This window comes from Puntigrus tetrazona, chromosome 3, assembly GCF_018831695.1.
Source record: "Puntigrus tetrazona isolate hp1 chromosome 3, ASM1883169v1, whole genome shotgun sequence".
Classification (NCBI taxonomy): domain Eukaryota; kingdom Metazoa; phylum Chordata; class Actinopteri; order Cypriniformes; family Cyprinidae; genus Puntigrus; species Puntigrus tetrazona.
The window spans coordinates 13950474-13977354 of NC_056701.1; the positions used below are offsets into that span (position 1 = coordinate 13950474).

The 26881-nt window shown below is 37.6% G+C and overlaps 1 protein-coding gene across 3 annotated transcripts in view; it reads right to left on the reverse strand.

Moving 5' to 3' along the window:
- The window catches only part of rab11fip4a (RAB11 family interacting protein 4 (class II) a), a 38797-nt gene extending 12386 nt beyond the window's left edge, over positions 1 to 26411 (reverse strand). The window contains exons 1-3 of one of the 3 annotated variants that reach the window (XM_043235822.1): positions 26129 to 26411; positions 19472 to 19559; positions 17213 to 17298 (exon numbers count right to left, since the gene is read on the reverse strand). In XM_043235822.1, coding sequence (XP_043091757.1) covers positions 17213 to 17298; positions 19472 to 19559; positions 26129 to 26281 — 327 coding nt within the window. In that variant the 5' untranslated portion in view covers positions 26282 to 26411. Of the gene's footprint in view, positions 1 to 5236; positions 5627 to 7321; positions 7346 to 17212; positions 17299 to 19471; positions 19560 to 26128 lie in introns of those variants that run through there. The other 2 variants (XM_043235823.1, XM_043235824.1) reach the window with 2 other exon arrangements.
- Between the last annotated feature and the right edge of the window lie 470 nt (positions 26412 to 26881).

Here is a 26881-nt window from a genome sequence, read left to right on the forward strand (position 1 = left end):
GTATATCCAGTCTTCAAACAAGTCTTATGCATTTATTAAAAAGGCCTTGAGGAAAAAAGCTTCTAGTCTGTCTGGTCTGATCTGAGGTTATACCTACAAAAAGCAAATGTAACGGCCAGCCCCGGGATTAAACATCACAGGTCTAATCGCAAATCTGACTAAAACTTTGATTCTTCCCACATGGCTGGATCTTTGGAGATAAGAGCGGAGGAGCAGATTACTGATGACTGATATCTGCATAGTCTTAATGTGAAGCTTTGACAGCATAATAGAGGTTCTCCCTGCTGAGCAGCGACTGTGATGAATGCAGCCCTATCAGATACACTCTGACTGCAGTAATGTAAGAGGAGATGCAGGGGTCTCCTGCAGTGAGAGCCCAGATAAATGAGCTCTAAACTAAGACCCCTTTTGGTCCAACCCGACCTGAATCTGCCAGCCCCCCTCAGACAGCACCGTCTGGAATGCCTAGACTTAACATTCATTATTTACACTCTTCTACCGACAGACTGCTTTTAATGTTAGGCATGCATTAATACACAAACATACTTCATATCATTTTACAAACCAAAACAATATACTGACATGGAGATATAAGTGTGCTACTGATGAGAGCAGTTATCAGTTAACTTCTATTATAATTTCATTGGCATTACTCTGTGTATATGGTGTAGCGACAATGAAGTGATTTGATTTTATGTGGCTGATTAAATTTTTATATTATAGACACATTTTCTTTGAAATAAATAACAGTGAAGGGAAGATTCACTTTAATTCGTTTAACACGTTTGATGCTTCAACTCAAAATTAAAGCAGGGCCACTGTACAGATTTTGCCTTTTTTCAAGGTTAACATGATGGACTAATACTGCCATGCTGCAGTACTGCTGATGCTCCCATACCTCCAGCGTTTCATGCAATATTGCTGAGTACATAAGTTGCATCAAAGCTTAAATACAGCTCACATCCAAAATCTGGGATGCTAAAATACACCAACCAGTGTGTCCCGGGCTGATTTGGAGGGATGATCATCATTAAAAGCCAATGGCTCGCTCAGGAAAATGCAGCCAGGTATCGATTCAAACACATAGTGATGTCCACGCCGAGTCAAAGCTGCTGTATTCTTGCAGAGTGTAATTCTGTCAATGGTTATTGTGTAATCAAACACACTTTTATGCCATCACTCCCCGAAAGCAATATCCTTTTATTACGTGGCTTAAAGGGACAGTCCAATAATTAACATTCTGTATTCGAGAGAGTGAATTAAATGAAATGGTCAGAAAGTGCACTACTGTTCTAAAGTATGGTATCAGTAAGTTCTTTTAAGGAGAAATTTTATTTTATTCTGCAAGGGTGCGTCACATTGATTAAAAGTAAAAAGAAAACTTTCTAATCATCTTAGAAATCCACAAAGTTTAAGCAGCATTAATTTGTGATTTCAGCATTAATAATAAGAAGAAATGTTTAACGAGCAGAAAATCTTCATATTCAAATGATTTTGCATGTTTAAGATGAATTGGCGGCTCAGAATTCAATATATAAAATCTTTAAATACATTCAGATAGAAATTGGTTAATTTAAATTGTAATGATATATTCACACTCACAATACTATGGTTTTGTGCATTTTTGATCAAATAAATGCAGCCTTGGTTAGCAAAAGAGACGTTTTTCAAAAGCATAAAAACAACCCAGCCCCAAATTTTTTAATGGTAGTGGATTAAACATGTTCAATGAAACACAGTTTCTTTGTCTTGGAGCATGCTAAAAAACATTAAAATGCACAACATGTCCCAAAGCCCTCGATCTATAAATAATAGAGAAGTTTTGTCAGAGAACTTGTGAAGTCTAGGAGAAGATGGAGGAATGCACCTAGATATCTCACTCACATACATCATTAGATTATTATGTTCAGTGAAAGCAGAGCTAATATATATACACACACATATACATACATATATATATATATATATATATATATATATATATATATATATATATATATATATATATATATATATATAGTTTATATGTTTAGATGCGGTTCAGTTTTTCTCTGTTAATCTGGAGAAGAACAGCACTTTTCAGATCGGCCATCTTAAGATGACAGCAACCCACACAAATAAATAAACACAACACTCAATTCTGGCTAGCGTCCAAGTGCACCATCATATTCACAGCCTTTCAAGTGCAGCTCACAAGAAATGTCAAGTGTGCGCATGAACATGACAGAAAAACCTCTCGAATTTCTCCAAGACAACAGCGATCGCTACCACACACACAGTAGCTGCTGTTTTTGGGGATTTTTGAGTTAACAACCCACTTCAAACAAACCTTCACCTGACATCCCGAATCTATACGACTACCTCAAAACAAGATCTACAAATTATCTTAGTTTACCCTAACCCTAATCTTGAAATAGCTTTAACTTCAACATGACTGTTTTTGCTAATGTTAGTTTTGATATTAATGGACCCTGTAAAATAGCTAGCTAAGATCAAACACTTTAGTACACTAAAACTATGACTGTCAGTTATATTACTGAAGTGACAACAGAAACATGCTAGCGGGGAACATAAAAGCTGGCTGCTCATTTTTGTATCAACTGCGCTTGGCTGGTTTTGTTTTGAGATCTCAGTGGAAATGCAGCTGGATAGCTGGCCATCTCGCTGCCTACACAGTCAGCAGACAAAAGACAGTGTGGATTTACCAGGAGCCATGAGTCATAATCCAGCTCTCGGGGCTCTAAAACTGTCGGCTGCCCTTCCCTTGACGGTATCAAAGCTAAACACCTTTGAACTCTTTATTGACCTTGAAAATGGTAAACCAACAAACACACAGAAAGGCCATGCAGAGCTGCAGGTACGCAATCAATGCTGAATTGGCTAAGCAAATTATCCTTTTATTCCACAGCGCATGTAGGTGTCCCTTGGAAAGCAAGACATGTCGAGACAAGTGGACATTTGGAACTCAGTTTAGTTGTTCTAACATCCAAGCACAATTATGAAAGTGTACCACTGACTTCAATTGGTCGGTCACAAAATGTTCACCCACCCCTCTCCCTTGGCAGAGCAATAGTCTGGATGAACCACATTATTGGGTTTTAGAGTGTCCAAAGTGCAATTAACCTCTTGTCCCAACTATAACTCTGAATTATTTCTTTTGCTGGGCTTTGCATTATCACGTCCATGAAATGTTAGTGCAGATTGTGCCCTTGGTCATGCAAAGATTCTCTGCTGCCCACGCAATAACCATGTCTGATACAGCATTTCATAACAGATCGATATCTAAAGCTGTTAGACCAGCTGCTAAACAGCTAATATTAAATGCAGTAGACAAGAGAACTGGACTGATTGTGTACAGCGCCTATGTATACAGCATCAGCTTATACTGTGTACGACATCAATCCAAGCAAAAGTTAGACAGTTTTTTTTTCAAACTTTACAAAATATTTATATTTCAATGTTTCAAATGTTGTTCGAAAACATTCTTTTCATTAAATGATACTGAAATAAGTGCCACGGCGCCAAAGAATATTAAGCAGGACAACAACTGATAATAATAAGAAACATTTCTTCAACATCAGATCAGCATATTATAATGATTTTTGAAGGATCATGTGACACTGAAGACTGGGAGCTGTTTAACATTTCGCTATGTCATCACAGGAATAAATTACATTTTAAAATATATTCAATTTTATTTAGTCTGTAATAATATTTCGGAATAATAATAAAAGTTAGCACTGTCAAACAGTTAATCATTATCCAAAATTTAGATTTTTAAGTTTTATATATGTATATATACACACATAGTATATATTTAGACAATATTTATGTGTATACATGTATATATTTTACATTATCAATATATTTCATGAATAAACATACAATTTTTCTTAAAAATACACATGCATGTGTTTGTATTTTTATATACATAATAAATATACACAGTACACGGTCATATATTACGTAAACAAAAACTATATTATTCGTTTTACGGCATTTATTATATGATACAATTATGGTTAATTTAAAAAATATATTTTAAAAATGTAAGACAACTTTGACAGTAAAAAACAATGTAGTTTAGGCACGCATATGCTGCGTTTATAGCAGGCTTATGTCCTCCGCAGTGAGGGAACAGGGCTTTGTATTGTATTTAGCTACAATGACCATTTATCAGCATATAGCTGACAAGCTCTCTGAGGTAAAAGTTTAAGAAGCCAGTAGCACTTTAGCAAAACAAACCACGAGAAGGATAAAGACAAAGCACCAGGGAAGGAATTTTAATGGACGTCTAACCCTATTGTTCCTTGACCTTTCTAAAGTGTCCCTAAGGTGCCAGAGGAATAACATCACTGCAACATTTAGAAACACACACATTCATACAAACACAATATGGATACAGTACTACCAGCAGGTGATCATTAACCATCGAAAAGTCTTCCCAAACCACCCAGCACACTCAACCTCCCCTTTCATGTTCACACAGTCCCTTCTAACTATCAGCCGCATTCAAAACTCCCCAGTTCCTCCCCTTCGACATCCCCCAACCCCACAACAACTCCCAGCACACACCATTAGCCCTGTTCCCAAGAGACAGAGAATTAACTGTTTAAGTTTACGAGCATGTGCACTTACAACAACAATCAATCCATTTTTCTACACCATTAGTCTCATTTGAGGTGATTTTCTATCACCAAGAACAGATATTTTCACCAGCCTGGCGTTTAAGAAACAAAGTAAGCGGAAAACAGAAACAATGGGGTCACCAACGGTTGTTGGGTAGACGAAGGCAGGCGCACACACACGCACCGCCAAAAGACGCATCGACACACACACACACAGTCCAAACACACACTGTCTGATTAGCATTTCAATGGCATGACCCCTTTCCCCTCCAACAGATCACCACACAATCCAGGCTGGCTCTCCAGTCATTCATTCAACTTGTCATTCAAGGGCAGGTGTAGCGTTTGGGAAACACACGGGCTGGTCGTGAATTCCAACACACTCAGAGCCTTAGTATTTTACAACAAAATAAAAATCCAACTGTCTAAAGTGGCACTGGGGTTTCAAAGAGATCTAAAAGATCTTCTCAGCATCAATGTTGGGAGGTGCGCTGAGAGATTATTACACAGGATGAGAGAAGAACATGAGAGGAAGAGCAGGAACAATGGGCTTTACTTGGCTGCAGCAAACGTTCACACATGCCAGTTTTTTCATCTCATCCTCTTACCCCGCTGCTCAATAATGAAGCTCCATCTCCTCCATCCTCTGCACCCGTGCCGGTTAAGTCCTCATCGGCTGAGGACGCCCAAGACTTGGTGTCCCCGTCTCCCTCCAGGATCCCCACCCTCACCACAGTCCAACAGGTGAAATATCAGTGTCCAGTCCCGGCAGATTTCAGCGCTCCCGTGGACGTGTGGCTTCGGGGATCTCCACCTACATCCAGCGCCGTTCCAAACCGACTCGGTCGTCCTCACACATACATGCGCACACACACACACTTGCTCCGACCCCGCAGCAGCCGATCATGCGGCCACACACCAATGCGTACGGACAGAGACGCTAGCGGTCTGGCAACAGTTGTTGGGCTTTTGGCCACTCCTCCCAGCAAATCACCTCCCCTACTCCGGCCTGTCACATTCCCTCCCTCGCTCTGCCTCGTTCTCTAGGTTGTTGCTAGGAAACTATTCAGCTGAGCCGTCCCACAGCCGTGACATCGAGGGGAGCGTGAGTGTGCTCCATCGCAACACACACAGCTATCTTAAGCCTAACCTCAGCTGTGCTGGATAATACGCACAATTACGGATAATTAACCTTCTCCTCGTTTAAGTTCCATGGCAAATAATGCAAATAGATAAATAAGATACAGAGAAATCTAAGTATCGATAGGGGGTTGATCATATATATCTAAGTATTTTGCTTTAAAATTCCCTCATACACATGCCAAAATGTTTATTATATAAAAGTAATACTATATAAAACAGAAAAAAGAAAAGTTCTGAATCTGACAACATTTTATTATGCTGGGTGTTACATGTCAGCAGTTGAGAAATTAGTCGGTAAAAGGTTAAAGCTCTATTGCTTTTGAAAATAATATATCATCTACACTAAACCCTACCTTTAACCGATAGTGTTAATACGTATGTGCTGCAGCAATTATGCCATTTCAGTGTACTTTATAATCTCTTCTCTAGTAACACGGGACTCTTAAGTGCAGTGCTGTATGGGGAGAACTGCTGAGCAAGTTTATAATGTCAGAAAAGCTGTACATATGGAGCTGGTTATGCCATGTAAACACTAAAATATAGGAATTTAAAATATAGGAATTTAAAATTTATGCACTATGTTTAATGTGTTTTAAGGTGCACAGGATTTTGTAAGGAACACGCTGAAAATAAATATTTATTAATCAATAATCAATTGTTGGTGTTTTGGTGCCACTGATGCTCCTTTTTGCTGTAAATTGTTGTTGATTATATGTATAAGTTTTTGGAGTAAAAGCATGTTTTTTTTCAAAGAGCGTATGTTGGCTTTTCTCTTCCAAAACCCTTCATACTGGCTTCAAAATGTGCAAATACATAAAAGAAAATGAACCTGAAGCGTAAAAATGAAAGTGATTTAACCGCGCATAATCTCGATTTTTAATCTTGAATTTTAAGTGGCTTTTACAGGAAAAAAAAAATACTGCTAAGTAATGTTAACATTTTTTCTCCTGTGGATCATTTGTTTATCAAATTTTCCCCATTTTTTAAATATCCGCAAGAAGCAAAGTCATGCAGGTTTGAATTGACATGAGAGTAAACGGTTAAACTGTCCTTTTAAGCATACTGTAGCATTAATTAACATTAACAAGAAGTCTGCAAATAATTTAACTTAAAAATTAACTAGAGTTCACTTTAATAACTAGAGTGGGTCTTATGACTGATTTATGGAATACCTTAAGAGCTTCCTTAATTAACACTTCTCATAAATTCACAGCAGCAATGAGCTCTCGCTGGAGGCAAAGACGAATGATGTCAAAATCCAATCACTGGTGAACATTTGCACATGTACATTCACACTTCCACAGCTGCAAGTGAGAAGTCTCACATACGCTATGCTCTGCATATGCGTGAGGTTCGAGATGCATGTTTATGCAGGTGTGTGAGGAAGAGTGAGAGAGAGAGAGAGAGAGAGAGAGAGAGAGAGAGAGAGAGAGAGAGAGAGCAATCCTCCTCCGTTCCTTCTCTCCGTTGTGTATCCGTGATGCCCCACTTTCCCATGATTCCCAGGAGCTCAGTGCAGCAGCGGTTAGTTTCAGTCCGGCAGCTCTTACCTCACACATGCTCTTCTCTCTCTGTCACAGCCATGAACACCTCTTCAAACCATCTTACACATTATCTCTGTGATGCTGCAGGGATACAGACACAGTCTGAGATTTAGTTGAGAAGATGGAAGGAAGAGAGAGACGGAGAGAGAGAGAGAGGGAGAGGGAGGGTGGAAACGCGAGAGAGGATGCTGTTAGATCAGGAGGGTGTTGGCTGCAGATGAATAGATGTTCACACAGCTCTATCACCAACTGCTACTCGGCTCCTGATGCTGTTTTTACAGCCAAAGCCATTCTATTTCAGACATGTTTGTCCTGCTTTACTCGGATTGCAGGTTTTAAAAATACTGTGTCGTGATAGAGACATTTGTTATTTCAGTCAGGTGTGGTTGATCTACACCTGTTTCCTGTTCATGTTGTGTCTCAAAGGAAATGAAATAAATCCATAATTGTTTTCATTGTTGTTCTTTGAACACGAAACACGCTCATCTATTGGTATCCAGGGTGGTTCCCAAATAATTGAGGCAAATAAAAGTAACCGTAACAAACCGCTGTTCACGTGTCTGACAAATACGAGAGAATGTAGTCTCTGAAATGAGATGCAGCTTATATGTTTGCTAGGCATTAAAAAAGTAAACATGACCAACATGTTGTCCACAAACTGCTGCCCGTCATAAAAAAATGATTTTTGATTTTCTGTGTTTGATAGGAAAGAATGACAAATACAGAAAAATCAAACGATGCATACACAAATTTCGCATTCAGTATGCAAGCTAGGACCTTAACATTTTTAAATATATTGCAAGCGTGTTTTTGTGCTGGTACAGGCCTGTCATGGATAAATAAACATGACACTATAGCAGCCAGGTAGCAAGTCCCTGTTTTAATTAGTGATTTAATTTAATCATTCATTCAAATAATTCAGTTAGAAAAGAAGCAAGTGACTCCCTGCATCCCAATGTTCATACTACCCATCCTAATTAGTGTGTGCCAATGCATAATATGCTGAAAAGAGAATGCCAGAAGTCTCTATATGATCTACTATTTTAGGTACATTTTTGAAATGTGGATAAAATGCCTAATATGTAAGTGGCTGACAGCAAAGTAACTACTAACAAAGTAACTAATAGTCAACATTTAACTTATTAAAACATAACAGTATGCACATTTTGATGCAGCAGTTGTTTTTATTAATGGATCGTTGCATCATTAAATGACCTGACACAAATAATGTTCAAAAATAGATTCATTCAGGAACAGAAAAAATGTATCTGCTCAATATTAACTGCTTGTTTTTTGAACTGCTGTATAACATTTTATGATCACTTTCCCATGCTAATATTCAAGAAAACATCTTGCCTGTTTGATATTACTTAAATACAAAAGTGTTATTTTAAATTAATAAATTGAATTATAGTAGCATTTTAATAGGCTTTATCACACAGTGCTGAATGCTTTTGGACTCAAGTTTTATTCGTTTTTTGCAAAGTCAGTGACATGTCTGCTCGCACATCATTAAAACAACAATTACGATGCTATTGTAGATATCACACACCCCTATCATAAAGACGTTCTTAGGGTTTTTATCTGTCTTCTATGTAGTTTCTTAGATGTACTGCAGAACTTTAGAAATCTATTCTTTGATCTAGTCTTGATGCTAGGGTGTTGCAGTTATTGCCCAGAGTAGGATACGTGGCTGAAAAGGTGTTTTTTTTAGTTGTCTCAGGATGTTCTGGGGGGCTTGCAGGGCACATTATGTATTTGCCAACTTGATCTGGGTGCATTAATTACTTACTATCTGGTTGCTAATTGATTTAAGTTTTTGAGGAGCTAGGATGTTCTGCTTACTAGATAATTGCTATAAGTGCACGGAATTTTAATGATTAGCATTAAGGATTTGTTCAGTTTAATAGCAATAGTAAAGCTTGCAAACAGTCATAATAATGAAGAGAAAATAAATAAATATTACATCAGTCAGTAGTAAGACCTATGATTGATACAATCCCAATTCCTGAAATGTTGGGATGTTTTTTAAATTTGAATTAAATGAAAACTAAAAGACTTCCGAATCACATGAGCCAATATTGTATTCACAAGAGATTATAGATAACATATCAAATGTTTAAACTGAGAAATTTGACATTTTTATCCACTAAATGCTCACTTCAAATTTGATGCCTGCTACAGCTCTCTAAAAAGTTGGCACGGGGGCAACAGAGGTCTGAAAAACTTGACATTTTGAAAATAAATTAAGCTGGGAGAACATCTAGCAACTAATTAAGTTAAGTGACATCAGGACTGTAACATAAAAGGGATATCAGAGAGGCAGAGTCTCTCAGAAGTAGAGATAGGCAGAGGCAGAGGGTTGTATAAGACAGAAAACATTTAGGCCGTTAACTGAAAATGTTCTGCTGTATTAAACAATATAAAGTGTTAGTGACTGCTTCAGGCTTTAATTTAAAGAGTCAAGTATCCTTCTCTATGTGCATACGAGCATGGCTTTTATCTCTTCTAACCTTCTCTTTACTCTTTTTCACCCTTATTGTGATTGACAGCTGGTAGATTAGGTGGACTTCTGGAATGTGAGGAAGGACGTGGAGAAAGAGAGGAAGAGAATAAGAGACGGGGGCCACAAACAGTCTATTCTCTAATCAAACCGATGAGCCAAAAGGCAGAAGGAATCACACAACACACACATGCTGGACACAATGAAATTAACAAAAAAATCCAAATAAACGTCAACAGCCCCAAAGCTTAAGATGCTCTACTAGTGTAGTGTAACATAGAGTGGATTAGAAAGTGAATAGAGGATGAAGTGAGAGACAGCAAGAGTAAGAAGCAGGCAGAAGAGCAGGAGGGAACACAGTGAGCACAGGCTTGGCAGTTTGGGCACAGTGTGCATACAAATGACTGTATTCCTCCATAATCTAAAAGCAGAGGTCTGAACTGGTGGGTTGCAATGTATAAATGGGTCACAGGTCTGTTCTGATGGGCTCACAGACAGCAACACAATGTTAAACACAACTAACCACGTAACATGCATTGAAACGAAACAATCTACACACACAAAAAAAACTAGACTACAGTAGATATGAGTAAATTTGTAATTTGTTTTTAATTAGACTTAGTTTGTTGTTCTCATTTTGGCCCATCTGCAAATAACTAAATAAGAAAAGAAACAATTCACTCCCTGCATCCCTTTGTTCATACTATCCATCCAAGTAGATCTGTTCAGTGAAGATAATAAAAATACATTTCTGTGATTCCTATTAAAATTGATTCGGGGATTGTTAAACAACCTTAAAGCTACATAAAAATATTAAACATTACTGAAATATACAATAAACAAATACTAATTCCATACATTAATATAAACACTGTAATTAAAAATGACAAAATTGACATTCTAAGGACATTTTTGTTTACTTTTTTACTCTGAGCAAATTTGGTAGTGTTTGCCCTTTAAAATCCTGGTGCTGATGAATGTTTTTGAGCCACTGGATCGATCAAAGCAAACCGGTCTCCTCAGAAAGCCAAAGGCATACACAAACAACATACTGTAGCGGCAACCAATAAAGATCTATCCCTTTGGTGCTCACTTGTTTTATATTAAATTGAGTGGTTTGCTATATATCATTATCTGGAAATAGTGCACCACTGTAAATACAAAATGTAAGAGCTCAAAACAATGGCCATATAAACTTTTAAATCTGCTACATGGCGACACAGTGCACAAAGGTCCTACTCAAGTATATATCACCATGAAAACTGACCAATGCCTGTGGTGCACAGGGTTCTGAGCAACATGCTGACATTTTATCTAATGGTGGCGATGTGGGTTTCACGCTGGGTGTGACAGTCGGCTTCTTGGTGAGAAAGTTTGTACTTAACGTGTGATGTCATTTTTTATTCATTCAGTTGTGACAGTGCATACACTCAGAACCGGGCTGCTCACACCAACCCAGATAGAGAGAAAAGAGCAGAGGAGACGACATGATGAGCACGGCCCATGCTGAAAGCCTGATGGCAGTGATTGGACTCAGCGGGTGGCAGTACTGCACAGCATCACCCAAAAATGGGTTGCCTTTATAATATGACCCCAGAACAAATGACAATGTCAAACGTAATGACAGTCCTGCCAAAAAATGTTTGATTTCCTATAATTTGGTAAACACGTGACATGCAGTCTCTGTCTGCACAGGCAATACTGATCATCATCTCTTTTCGTATTTGCCAACACTCATATTTTAATTTCAAACTAGTTTCATAATGATGTTCCAAAACGTTCTTCTGTGAAAATTGAATGCAATGAAAGAAAGAACGCAAAGATATAATTCTTCTTTTGTTTCACAGATGAAAGCAAGCAAAACAGGTTTGGAACAACATGAGGGTCGTTTTCATTTTTGAATGAACTATCACTTTAAGTCATGCCAATTAATACACTGATAAAAGCAGGATCATTATGACAAACATATTTATGAAAATCTATTAACAAGCAATTACGGCTACTGTTTTTGGTAACGCTTTCTATAAAACCTGTATTTATAATAAATTATAAGGGTATTCTTAAGGGATTATAATGACTGCATAATGCTTTATTTAAAAAAAATTATAATGTGTTATAACATCTCATGAATATTCATAAAAATAATTATATAATACATTATAATATTTACGACTGAAATCTACTTTATTTATAATGGACTATATATCTTCACATTTGGTTATTTGTACATTACAACATCTTGTGAGTGTTCAGATGCTAAGTGTTTTCTTTGAGGTTAATGTTGAGACTAATGTGAGCTAGCTAATATGTTTCACTTTCAAAAATGATACGTGGTTGCAGAGTCAACAGCTGTTTTAACTAAAGCAACATAAGTAAAATGGCAAGAAATGAGACTTATAATGCATTATAACTATGCATTATATATATATTATATATAATCAATTGTAATCATGTTCATCGTGTGTTATAAATTATCATACTCAAAGGCTATAACCACAAATAAGTAAATATTATAACACTTTAAAACCGTTCTTATGAATATTTATGAGATGATACAATATATTCTAAAGTTATTTAAAATGCATTACCCCTTCATTATATTGCCTTGAGAATACCCTTATAATGTTTTATAAATACAGGCTTCATAGAAAGTGTTTTTTTCAATATATAAATCTTCTCATCCTTCTCCTCTCCTTTGGGCTCAAAGGAACAGGCTCTGGCCTGTGAAATTCAATGTCACGTAGAGCAGTGTTGCGGTTCTCCTCATGAAGGGAGCGCTGTGGTGCATGAAAGCCAGGGGCTTTACTCGCACAGAAACATCTTCATCACACACTGTCGCTGTACATCTCATTTCAACATGAGTCTGTGCTTGAAATACCAACAGCTTCAATCTCCACCCGCTAAAGCACAAATCAGCCTCACAGTATCATCTGTATTCATTCTAGTCTGAGCAGATAAAGATACTTTATGATGATGTTTGTTGTGGCGCTGCGCAGATGAGCACATATAGAGGCTGCTGACAGACAGATGATACAACAAAGAAATAACCCAGACACATTTATAAAAGCATGCATGTGTTGGCAAGCTGTGTAGGTCTACTATGGGCGAGTCAGTTCAGCTTTGCAAGGGCTTACAGTATAAACAAAAAAATTACAAAAAGCAGCTGAATATTTACAACATTATTGTCCAGGAAAACACACAAGCACCAATATATATTTTCATTTGCAAAAAAAGATAACTCAGTTTTGTTTTTTTTTAAATTAACCCTTTCCAATTCATCTCAATCAAACTGCAGCAGGGTTATTTTGATTAGGTCAACAAATAAGTAACAAATGCAGCTAACTAGCACAGTAAAAACATGCTAACAATAAAAAACATAATTTTTGAACTTACTTTTTAACTTACTGATCTTTAGAATGGTTCTAAATCAAGTCCCATCAATGAATCTTCAGCATCTATAATCCATTATCTGATATGTCTTGATGTACACACTACGGTCAATGTGACCCTAGATACAGACAATAAAGCAGAACTGATGACTGCCACACAGAGACAGATGTCTGTCTGGAGCATTTTTTTTTTCTGCTCTCTCCACCACTGAACCCTACAATCTCTCAGTCTCAATGACAGCCAAGGACATCCAGTATTTCCCATTTATCAGCAGTACAGTCTCTTTTCTAAAGATTCAGCTTAGTCCAACCAAGGATTCGCCTTCATTTACAGCAATATAAAATGACAAGGCATTGTGTGCAGACACTGATATTGCAGGCAGAGAGCTGAAGACAATAAGAGAAAAACAAGAAAAGCGTATTCCTTTGATGTCAACAATGAAAGAGATTAATAATATCTCACAAGGGACAACCACCTCAACACATGCTCTTCTAGTCGCTCTCTCTGTGGTTATCCATCAGTGTAATCAATGTGACAGGCTCATTAGTGCTCTGACTCAACTATCATTCAGCAGCAGTCACTCAGAAGAAACATCTCAAACTCCCATCACGAGTGATCTGTACCCAACATAACACACACACGTACATGGACTTACTATAGAAACTCAACTATAGAAGCACATTTTTTTTTTTTTTTCTAAAACATAGCACCATTGTGATTAATACTGTGATAAATAAACTGGTCTTTGTCAGTTGTTAGTTAAATATAGTTAACAGATGGAACCTTATTGTAAAGTGTTACCACGCAGCATCTACTGTGTGAAAATTAATTGCATGCACTTCCCACTTCTTTTGTGGTGTCATTTACAACAAAAAACTTTTTTTTTTTCAGTAAGAGTTTTAACAAAAGTTATTATTATATTAGGTATTTGCTTACTAAAGAGAACAGTTTGAGTAAAGAGTATTTTTGTGCAACTGTGAAGAATATATTATTCATATAAGTAGTATTAACAGACCAAGTAAGCCATTAATTGTTCTCAAGCAGGTCCTGTACATGCTCAATCTGATCAGCTGTCTGTATTCTTAATCTCTAAAACACGTGCGTGCACAATGATCCATACAACAAAACACACACACACACACACACACAGTGTGTTATTAGTATGACAGTGACTCTTTGTGACCACAATCACACTACACTGCTGTGATCAGAAAGACTTGCAATGATTATGCTGCCTGACCAGTAAAAAGACAGAAATGACACAATATAGCAAACGGCAGCTTAATTGCATCTTAGTTCAGTTAGAATATACGTCTATGAAGCGTTATTTTCTGTGAGGGAAATGTTAGCGCCATTCACAGATATTCTCTTTTATAGTGTCGTGTCAGAGAAAATTAACATTTCAATAGTTTTTGATTTTGCAAAGAGAGAGGGAGGGAAAGAAAGGTGCTCTGCAGAAGATCAATGCGGAGCTTCAGTCCAGTGTTCATTTGAAGTGCTAATAGAAGCGCTTGCAGCAGAGCACAGAAAGAGCAAAGAGCAATGCAGTCGATGGCACAGACTTCATCTGCACATGCTCACATAACAGAAGTCCCGCAATTTAAAACTGAACAAACAAACAAACAAACAAACAAAGATGTATAGGAGATACCCCGGAAATAATACATGCACCACCCTTTTTCGGTGTGAGAGGAAACACATGACATTTCCTGTAACTGCTGGAAAACTGCTGGATTTTCCAAAAAGGGCATGATTAGGTATAAATGATGCTAAATTTAATAATTTACTACAGCATTCTGTTCAGACTGTGAACTGATCAAACATGGCTAAATTTGTTTATATTTCTCTTCTTTTCTCTTGCAGGTTTTATATGAGACTATTTAAGCAGTGTGTTTTAAAATAAATGGCAATATGCTCATTATTACATTCCTAGTGTCAGCGAATGTGTCTTTATTATTCTGTCTAGGTTTGTTTACTGCTGCAGTGAAGCAGCTGTACTCTGAAATGTAGCGTCTGACTGATTAAATACTTAAAATATTCCATTCATTACTGTAATGATTTATGAGCTATTTTAGATTACAACTAATGATGCATAAAAACGAATTATATTAGATCAGTATATGCCATATGTTGCCATAAATCTGCATAATGCCATTTTTGATCAGAATTTGATTTCTTGCTTTTTACATGCATACAGTATTATCTCCAAAGTGTGTGTTGTGTTGCTTATTAAAAGCCTTTTCTATGTGTTTTGAGCTAAAATAATCAGTTTTCTTTTCAAACACTGCCACCTAGTGATGATGCAACAATGTTGCAATAACCTGCTTTATAATTATAACCTGTTTAATATTAGAAAAAGCTACTGTGCTTACCATGTGATGTCAACTATAATGCGGAAGTCTAAAAATTAAGTAATAACAGTAAAAATATTTTTAACACTAGGCATTACTTCAAAATTTTATATCAAAGTTCAGCAAAAAACACTTTACAGCTTGTAAAATGGATAAAGAATAAAAAAATTAAGACACAGTTAAAGTTTTGTTTATTGTCTGCTTACCAGCAATATATTCTGTTATTAATAATCACCTAAAAATGAAAATGATACCATTAATTACTCACCCTCATGTGGTTCCAAACACATAAGACCTACGTTCATCTTCAGAACGCAAATTAAGAATATTTTTATGAAATCTGAGAGCTTTCTGACCCTTCATAGACACCAATGACCTCATAGCCAATACACATGCATTCAGATTTTGATATCAAAAGGGTTTAAAAGCCTTAATAAAAACAAATTGTTATCAATGGCATAATAATACATATAAATGTCTTAGTGTACAGTAAGTGTCTATGGATGTCAGGATTCCCTTCTACTCTGGCAGTTTGATTGACAGCTCCATTGAGTCATGTACAGCATGTTGACAGCAGCCATTAAAACGTCCAGAGTCAGGTTATGTTTTACAAGGCCTAAACTGTAACTCAAGCACTAGCCTGTGAAACAGTGGCAGTATGGATTGCTGTGTATATGTGAGTGAGCGCTGACATGCTGGGGATGTATTTTGGCTCCACTTACTCTCATCTATCAAGTTCACACAAGCCAAGCACTGAATCTAGGGACAAAAAGAAGGTCGTTCCTTGTTATATCGGTGAACAATAGATGCCTCTCCACGTTAAGTGTCCTAATGCGCCTAGACACACTGCCAACAGAAGTGCTTATAGTTTCTGGCTTACGGTTGGGTTTTAAATGCCTCCATATGGTGCAAATAAACACGATAAGAACAAGCAGAAGTGCATGTCCCCCAGTAAAGCGAATCAAAACATGTACAACAGATACATTAGCCTGATTCAAGCATGGTAGTTATTTTTTATACAAATATGGCCAAAACACATTCTTCTATATTACTGATATCCAAAAAAGCATTTTCTGTACATACACCAAACTTTTCAACCACATAAAAGGTTAAGAGCGTTAAGAGCTGCCTGGATCCAACATACTGTTACACATGCATCTCTGCTGTTTGCTTTCACTTAAGACTTGAACTACTGGGCTCACAAGGATACTTGCAAAGACAGGCATTTTAACAAATACAAATCTGTGTAACCATTCAAGGCCTATAAAGCGACAAAAATAGCTCTGTTCAATATTCCTACGCTCTCAGACAGAGAGAGCATAAAGCAAAATGAGTTATCACCGCTGATTACTTTAAGGGCTTAAAACACTTATTTTTAAACAGTAACGGGCAAAAAAATGATTTTGTGACCACGTAGTACAGCAACATCGTTAGACACGAAAGCTCTAGCTTGGAGATCCGCAATATTATAGTCAATGGCCATTAATTAAATGGGTGCAATTAGGTGCATGTACACAATGACAACCAAGCAGTGTGCTCAGCTGAGCAGACTTAAGAGTCTTGGGTTTTATTGAGAGGGGGTGGGGTGGGGTCAACCATATAATTAGATATTATGTGGGAAAGAAATGATCAGCATCAAAGAAATTTGCCCACCTGATAGTAGTAGCCATTGTCCATCTGGTATGACTGTGCACTGATGTTGGGGGTCCCAAGAGCTGATTTCAGGATCTCCTCACAGCCTGAATCACAAAAAAAGATATTAGTCCTTTCAAGATGTCTAATAACGCGCAAATAAGAAAGAGATGATGCCCAGTCGAAGAAAAACTGAATTGATGTGTGTATTATACAAACTAGTTAATAGAGATGGATATATCATAAAACAAGATGGATAATAATTAAGCTTGCATGACCTCTCCAATATTAGTTTAAAAGGACCTATTTATTTTTCTTCAGAGAAAATGTGCTTCTCAGATATATTTACTGACTAATTCAAGAAATGCAGCTTTCTCACTTAAACACTATAGCTATTGTACTGTATGTATAAATCAGCTTCTGTCACTTTAAATTTCATTTCTCTGTTTGACGACATCTTGTGTTTTCTCAAACCAGGCTTGAATTATTAAACTACTCCCTCTGTAAAATTTAGAGATTCTTTGCTCCACTTACGAGAGCCAGAAAAAGAAAAAATAATCGAAATCCATGTTTTTATAAAAACTAAACTTCAACTAAACTACAAATCATGTTAAAAAGAGGAACTGTTCTCTTAAATATATGGCTATATTGTTTCTCAAGCACGCAAACCCATCTGCAGATATACAACAAGCTAAGTAATATGTCATGAATAAATAACAAACTGAGAGGCGCAGCGAAGGGCAGCCCAGGCCTCGGATCCATTTATAGTCACATAACACAAAGTGTAGTGAAGGCTCAGTGCTCTGTGTGACATCTCAAGTGGGCCACAGCTCGCCTTGGCTGAGACAATGTCCCGAATGGGAACATATTGTGGGCAAAACATAAATATATAAAGCCATGCACAACACGCCTGTTATAGAAAAGCGATGGCGAAACTGTTCTAACAATCACACAACAGCGCAGTCTCCTCTAGTTCCTCAAAAGGACACACATAGGCTTTGGCGTTGCTTGCTGTGCGTGCTGGGGATCAGGCATTGGGGGATTCATTAGGGAAAGAGTGAGTGGGAAGACCACTGGGGCTCATTAAACACAGGACACTAGGGGACAAAGTCTCTGGGCCTGGAGCCCATTTGGCCTGCCTGTGTTTCCCTCTTCGTCCGCTTCCATAGAGCGCTGGCACAGGGACGTCCTGCCCGGGTCCCCGTGCCTGCTGGCAGATCTCTGCTGCATGCAGTGTGAGTGTCCCTGGCTGACAAATGTAACCCTGTTTACTGCGCTCTTAATGACAGCGAAATAGGGGCGAGCTAGACAGGGCTTAAAGCAGCTATAAATAATGTGAAATGAGATTGCTGAACCATGATTACACAGTAACTTTGTCTGTGAATACCTAAGAAAACCTCAAAGTGATGCTCAACACTATAATCAGGAATAACATCCTCCCCGTCTTTTAACCGAGAGGCACAACCCATGCTAACAAGTGAATTACTATGCCGTCGTTAAACGGGAAAATGTTTCAATCTGATAAACGCTTAATTAAAGACACACCCAGAGATGCTCGTAATTTGTTGTTCGAACGTGGTTATTTTCAATTAGGGAGATCAGCGGTAAAGCAGAGATCTCTAATCAGATTCTGCTCACTCAGGCTATTCATTATCCATTGCTTTTCTAGATTTTCAACAGACGTCAATGCAGAATGCTAAAAAGAGAGAGCTGTGTGCCATTATCCGCCTTTAGGTTCTTCTGATTAATTGTTTAATAAAATGAAGTGATAATACTAGTCTGGAGATTAAATTGCATAAATGTCTGGAATGATGCACAACGTGCTCTTTTTAATTCAGGGACATCATGGGAAGTGTGTTTCTAAAAGGAACATGGTGTCTAGCAGCTAAGCTTTTATCTCTGGAGAATCTTTCAGTTTGGCACACTTTGTGCTGAACCTAACATCTGCGTGTGACTGAACAGAAGAGATGTGCTCTGTATTTGATGCCACAGTATGAACATTTAGAGCATTAAAGGAAGGTATAGTAGGCTATATATAAATATATGTTTCATAATCAATAATATACTTGATAAGCCAATTTTGCATTTATATATTTTACCGAAGAATACAGCAATATTTTTGTAGTGCAGTTACATGTCATTTTCAACTGTATTTTTGCAATCATATTTCAGGGATTTTTTTCCCTGATGTTCTTAGAATCCCTTTCATCTAATGCAAACAGACCCATCAATGGTATTTATAGGAATGAAATGCTGCTCAGAGGAGAACAGTGCTCTTACCTTTGATTGCAAACACTCCGTGACAGAAATCTTTGAAGTTAATTCTGCCATGAGCGTTGGGATCCAAGTACTTGGCAAACTTCTTCACCTGAAAAAAAAAAAAAAAAAAAAGGACAATTGTGAGAACGGTAACCGCAAAGTCACCTTGATGAGGAGGATGATCACATGTTCAGTACGGTACCTTGCTATAAATAAATGAGAGAATGTGCCTATTATCTAGTCAGCTTCAGCTCCCACAGATGAAGCACAAGAACAGCTGCTGTCAGGACATGTCGTCGCTGTCAGCAGGTCTTTGTGATGGACAGCTGTCCAGGTGAAAAAGATTGATCCCGACATACTGCTGACACGTGACAAGACTCACTTACTCAAGACGATTTACCTTCAAACACCTTGCTCAAGCATAGCAGTATCTGTTAACAGTAAATACTGTATTGCTTACAGGCTGCTATTTTAAATATTAACATACTCTGGAACCACTTTATATTAGGGGGCCTTAAATAAGTACAATATACTCATTGTGTACATATTGATTTGCAAAACACTTTTGCCGCTTCAAGGTGGATATGGGCAAGGTTAGAGACAGGTTTGGTGGTATGGGTAGATTTAAGGGTGGGTTAAGGTGTAAAGGATAGGTCAACCGTGTAATTATAAATGTAACTACAGAAATTAGATACAGGTATTTTGGAAAAATATAAGTGCAATGTAAAAACATGTACACAACAAGTGCATTGTATTAAATGATTCATTTAAATGTAAGTACATAGTAAAGGTTACCTAATCTAAAGTGGGACCCATTCCCTAAACCAAACAAACAGACCATTGTTAGTACTGTTAGACCACAGTCTGTCTATAAAACAACCAAATGAAACTGAACAGCAGAGCTCTGACAATTTGGTCTTGGAAGAATGTAATAAGATTTCGAAATCTTTTTCATCTCCGTTGGATCTCGCTCAGAAACAGCCAAGTTATTGAGGAGATCTCATTAGTCATTTTTCTTTCCTGTGGGATGGCTGCCCCTAAGGGCTGCCAAGACATGTTTATTAGAAAACATTTCATGGTAACGCAGAAATCATCGTAACTGTGATTCCCACTTCACACACAACTCCCTTACAACGTCACTCCTGTCTAAATATATTCTCCTCCAAAAGGAGAAGATGTGTTCTTGACAGCCCTCCTCTCATAACCTGCTAGAATGATTCGCCACACTGCCAGAAATAGAGAAATGGAGAGCTGAAACACAGCAGCCATGAAAGCAGGTGATGCATCTCTGTGATGGTGCATGCACACAGCACAAAAAAAGGGAACACATGTGGGCTAAATAAATCACTTGCCCCAATTGTTTCTTCTAGCTCAGCTCAGGCTGAGAAGAAAAAAAAATCTGAGAAACATAACTTGTACACTACCATTTGGGGTCTTTGGGGTTACTTTTATAAATGTATACTTTTCTCAGCCAGGATACATTATAAAGTAAACAAAAGTGGAATTTATAATGTTACAAAATGTTTCTATTGCGAAATAAATGAAAGAAATGTAAAGAATTCAATCATATGTATATTTGGAATGAGATCTGAAAGATCATATGACACTGAAGACTGGAGCAATGACTGAAAATATTTTAAATATTTTGAGGTAAAAACTGCTTTAATGTATTTCTATTCCAATACAATATGGTGAGCATAAGGGACTTCTTTAAAAACCTTGAAAAATCTTACTTAAAACCCAGTTAAATAAACTATAAATAATCCAAGTTGCATATCATCTGCATATAAGTGAATATCCGAAAAAAGGGGGAGTATAATTTTGATTTCACCATATCAGAGCAAAGAGTGTGTTCAAAAGAGCTCATAAAGACATTGCGATTAAAATTCATATAAATTTTGGATTAATTCAAGTCTTCTTAAGAAATACAATCACATTTTATTATGGACACATTTAATTTCATGTTTTAATTAACATGGAATTGGATTAAACTGCTCAACATATATTGATTATGTTTACAATCTCTTAAACTGAAAGTCTGAGGGAAATGTAAAGGACAAAAATCTCTTTGGTTTCATTCACTCAGAATTGATATTACCCCATGATTTATTCATCCTGAATACAAAAACATCGGCGTTACATAAAAATGTCCTCGCTCTTCTATGCTTTATAATGGCAGCGAATCTCATTTGGAAGCAGAAACTAGAGTAGTTTTTAAAAATTGATATTTTCTTAAAAAAAACTCATCAGTTGACTTCAGGAGGCATTTATTAACACCATGTGGAGCGCTTTGTATGATGGATGGATGTACTTCATTGGACTATCGAACTATTGAATCCACTGCCATTATAAAGCCTGGAAAGAGCCAAGACATCTTTTAATGTGACTCCAGTTACGGATAGAGTGTAGGCATATCATGGGGTAATTTTCATTTATGGGTGAACTGTCCCTTTCCTTCATTTTCAGATGAAATGTCACTTTAAAGAAATACTTTCATGCGGTTGTGTTGAGTTTACATAACTAAAAACTGGCGAGATCAGCAGAAATTAAAAATTCACACCACCTCCAGAATATCTGCAGGCCAACTGCGAACTCTTTGTTTCTTTGAACTCACCGATCAAGCAAGAGCCTTTCATCAATCTTCATCCTCACAGTCAGTCAGCATTTTTGAAGCATTAAGCAACATTTTCGTTGCCAGCTCTGTTACGTCTGAGCCTAGAAATGTCAAACAACGTCTGCAAAAGATTAAATTAAAGCTCAGTCATATGCCGCTGACCCTCACATCGTGTCAAAGAGTGTTCCTGTAGGGGTCCCTGTGAAGCAGAACTGCTGTTAATGAGCGCTTCATCAAGGGCTCAACGTTAGCGAGAACTCTTCAAGGCCACCCCAGTGCAAGCCTGTGGGAGGGGATGGAGAGCAGAGGCACACATGTTCACCACACGTTCTGCACCGAAACATCCTCGTGCTCTTCACGCATACCAATCACAGCAAGCTCATCGTCAGGACACGGACTGGAGGAGGAGATGGAGGAGGGGAGGGGAGAGACGAGAGGGAGGAATAAGGAATGAAGGCGAAGACCAGATGGAGGGTGAAGAAAAAGGTGACCCGTAAAAAGGATAAGGAAAGGGTATGAGAAAGCAGCAAATAGAGATGGAAGCAAAGATGGATATAAGGTGATGACATTCAGAGAAATGTAAATAATGGATTCGAGAAAAGAAGTGTAGGAGGGATTGGCGAGAAGCTAGGAGACGATCATCACAAACATTCAAGCTGCTATCGTGAACTGCTCCTCACAACTGTGAGTCAGAATCTGTGACTAGCAGCACGCAGAGAGACCGGTCATCTGTGACTGTACCTCACGCTCACACACTCATGCTGTTACATCACTTCCTTCTGCACAAAGCACTCGACTGTAGCGCTGCAACTGGTACAACCTGGCACAAAAACATTTGCGTCTGACTAACGATAAATACACTACTTTATGGCCACTTTTTTTCCCCACATTCAATTATATTCTATTGCGATAGAATCAAGCTAAATAAAAATTATATACAAAACAAATGTAAAAAAATAATAAAGTAATGACCATGAGCGTTCAAAGGGCAGGAAGATATTTGTATCATAATCATTATAATTTGTATCACATAAACATAACGTTTCTTTCTTAAATATATTACATGCATGTATGTGTATTTAAATACACATAATATAGACAATACATACTCATATATTATGTAAACAAAACCTTTTATTTTGGATGCAATTAATCATGATTAATCATTTGACAGCACTAATGTAAATATAATGACAAAAAAACAACAGAAGTCCAATCTATCAGTATCTAAAATCCATTAATTGCCATCTACAGCACACTAGGTTTAGTGTTTGTCTTACCAACCCCAAACTATAGTGTATGTTTATAACATAAAGACATAAAGACAACATATAAAAGGCATGATATACACAGCATACAAAACACTTAAAGCATCCGATAGCACAGTTCCACGTGATGCTCAAGTCACTGAGAGATGATCACACACAGCTAAACATTGTGCGTTTGTCCTGTGCAGCAGTAATGATTTGTATTTTGCATTGAATCTGTACTGAAGGTTTAGAAAGACGACGAGTCCTTCCCCTGCGTGCCCACTATCAATCAGATAAAATCACCCATTTGTCACCACTGCTGACTCCTGCATGCTTGCAAGCAAAACAGTCACACAACCTAACTTGGTATAAAAATGCAGTGTGACAACTAGGTGAACTGGCATCAAATTAGATTTAAAACAATCTAATCAGATAATCTGTGATCTTAATAATCACTTTAATCATCCAGATGTGCAGTGCATGTACCTATGGCCATGCTCAACATTAAGATTTCCTGAAAAAGTTGCAGGCAAACCGTGGCAGGTTGCTCATTTCGTTTTCATTACTGCCGTCCGCCGAGACTTTACAGACTCATTTTAAATGTCAAAGAGCCTTGAGGCACCACAATTCATTATGGATTAAATTGAATGTGTAAAGGAAGCCAATTAAACACCTTAATCAGCTGAATAAAAAACGCAAACGTCAACCAGGAACGGCTGCACATGGTTGAGCAGCACACAGTCCAGAAAAAAAAAAAAAAAGACTACAGTTTGAGTCACGTAGAGAAAATACTTACGTCCTACCAAAATCTCAAGCCAATCTGAAAAAGGATAAATATCTCTGTTCAAGTCCGTGTAACCTACAAATCTAAAACAACCTGCACTGCATCCTTTGAAAGGAAAGACCTCTCCAGCATCCTCAGATTGTTAAGCATGGATTGCCATGGTGACAGTAAAGGAAATAAGCATTTTTATAGCCGTAATGTCTGCTGTTTGTATTGTGCCTTCATACCAGCCTAATGACATAAGAACATTCAGGGGTCCATCTTCTCCTGAGTGATTCTTATTAAAAATAAAACTTAAAAAAAAAAAAATGCCTCCTGACAAACACAATGTGGTCGGGTTGGGCAGAAGAATAACAGGAGTCTCTGTAAATGAGAAAAAGATAATGAGGACTAGCCAAAGCACCTGTGATTCCTGCCATTACGATGTTTGTTTTGGTCACGCTCTAAATACAGGCAGTTCTCTGGAGCAGATAAGCTGAACTGACAGATCAACTGAGAGGAGGAAAGCAATGAGACGTTTTAATGTAGCATTAAATAAACCCTTATGGGAGTCAATCATGTTTTGTTATATCGCCACTTTAAATTGATTTATTAATGAATGCAGTAGAGCTATGTTATGCCCACAGACACGTGCCGTATTTCGTTATGAGAGAGCTGAATGCAGTCGAATGCAATAAAATACACAAACTGATTTTCAGCAGGAACAGAACTCACGCAGGGCAGTGGATATTGACTAGTCACTCTGAGGAGAGATACTCTCCATTAGACAGATTTCTAGACAAAAGCGCTTATTGGCAGCCTATCAAGAAGCACACGTAGAACTACAGAGCCAAACCACCAGAGCTAGAAACGCAAGGTCAAGATCTAGAGTTGAGAGATCCGGCACTGCTCACTGCTTGAGACAGGACATCATGAGCAGTTTAAAAAAGGAAATCAATCAAATTAAAATGGGAAAATTAGCATTTGAATATGTCGTTTTTAATGCATCATTTATGATGTTTAAGGACGAGAATTACAATGTCTTCAGTGACACGTACGCGAAAAACAAGTAACTTTGGCCATCTTGCCAAACACGCAGGCTGGAATTTCGTTCAACATAACAAAACTACAATGTTACATTTTTCATGGAACAATTTTCAGAATAATATTTAATTCCATGAATTTTACCTTTATGTTACGGAAGTAAGCCAGCTATCCATTTAAACATTTTCTCATTTGAAATGAGTCTAATGCAATTAATATTGTGGTATATTCTTGAAAAATACATATTTACTGATTTTTCTTTTCTGCCAAAAAAAACATGAGGATATTACGTAAAGATCATGCTCCATGAAGATATTTAGTAAATTTCCTACCTTAAATGTATCAAAACTGATTTTAGTAATAGGCATAGGAAAACCTTAAATGTGAATTGATTCTCGGCCAAATACTGTCCTATCCTAACAAAGAATCAGGAAAACTTATTTATTCAGCTTTCACATGATGTTTAAATCCCAATTTTTTTTACATTTTCTATTATGACTGGTTTTGTGGTCCAGTGTCTAATAAAAAAAAAAAAAAAAAAATATAAATATATATATATATATATATATATATATATATATATATATATATATATATATATATATATACATACACACACACACACACACACACACATATACATATACATATATATACATATACATATATATGTATGAACTGTTGAATCTGCAAGTGATGCCTGATGACATCACAGTTTATGAAGGAGAGTGAGGAGACGGTTGTCTTGGTTACTTGGCTGAAGTGCAATTATTAAACTGCTAAGAGCCTACATAAATCATAAATCTATATCACCGGTTTGGCACCAATTACAGAAAAGAAGATATACGTAACGTCATAAACCAACCTGTTTGCACAAATCTGGAGAAAGTGATTTATTTAATTGATCCCAGACACTGTAAGGTACAAAAGTGTTCTGTTGAATTAAAAGCCAAGCATTCCAGAAGGAAAAGAAACGACTGTGTGATTACATGAAGAGAGGTTCTTACTTCATCTCCTTGGCCAAACTGTAGACCGAGGTCCACGAAGTGCTCAACGCGGATATATCCGTCTGCGTCCTCGTCGCACACGTCGAACACTTCTTTGAGCTTCTTCAGGAAAACCAGCAGCTGCTCTTGGTCGGGGAAGACATTGCCGTCCATCCTTATGAAGAGGCGCTGTCAAACGCGCTGTATTAGAGACTCGGGGCAGCTGCGAGCGCGCTCTCCATCATCTCAGCCTCAGCCTCGGCGCTCTGACATCAGCAGCAGCAGCATCGCTCGAGTCCAGCCGGAGGAGAGCGGCGGCGCGGCAGCGGAGGGGCGGGGCCTAGACTGGCTTTGACGTCGCGTGTGACGCCAGCGCCTTCAGCTCGCTTCGGTTGGTTCACGGAAGCGACACACGTGTCATCAAAAATCAGATTGGATTGAATTAAGTGACAATATTTTGGGGTGGAACAAAAACAAGGGATACGTTATCGACTACATCGAATCCTGATCTCTTGCTCGTGCTGTCAGAACCGTTGAACGATACCAGTCAAGGCTTACGTCCCCCTTTTAGATTCTGCAAATGTTAATTACTTTACTGAAATAAGATGGTTACATATATTTTAGAAGAGAAAGTAAGAGTTGGAAAAAAAAATATTAGATGTTCGCATCCCATTGGTTCATAATACTGTGCTTTTACCTGAATAATCCACAGGATGGATGGATGGATGGATGGATGTTTGTTTAGCAGTTCCTTGTTTGTTCTTTAGAAAAATC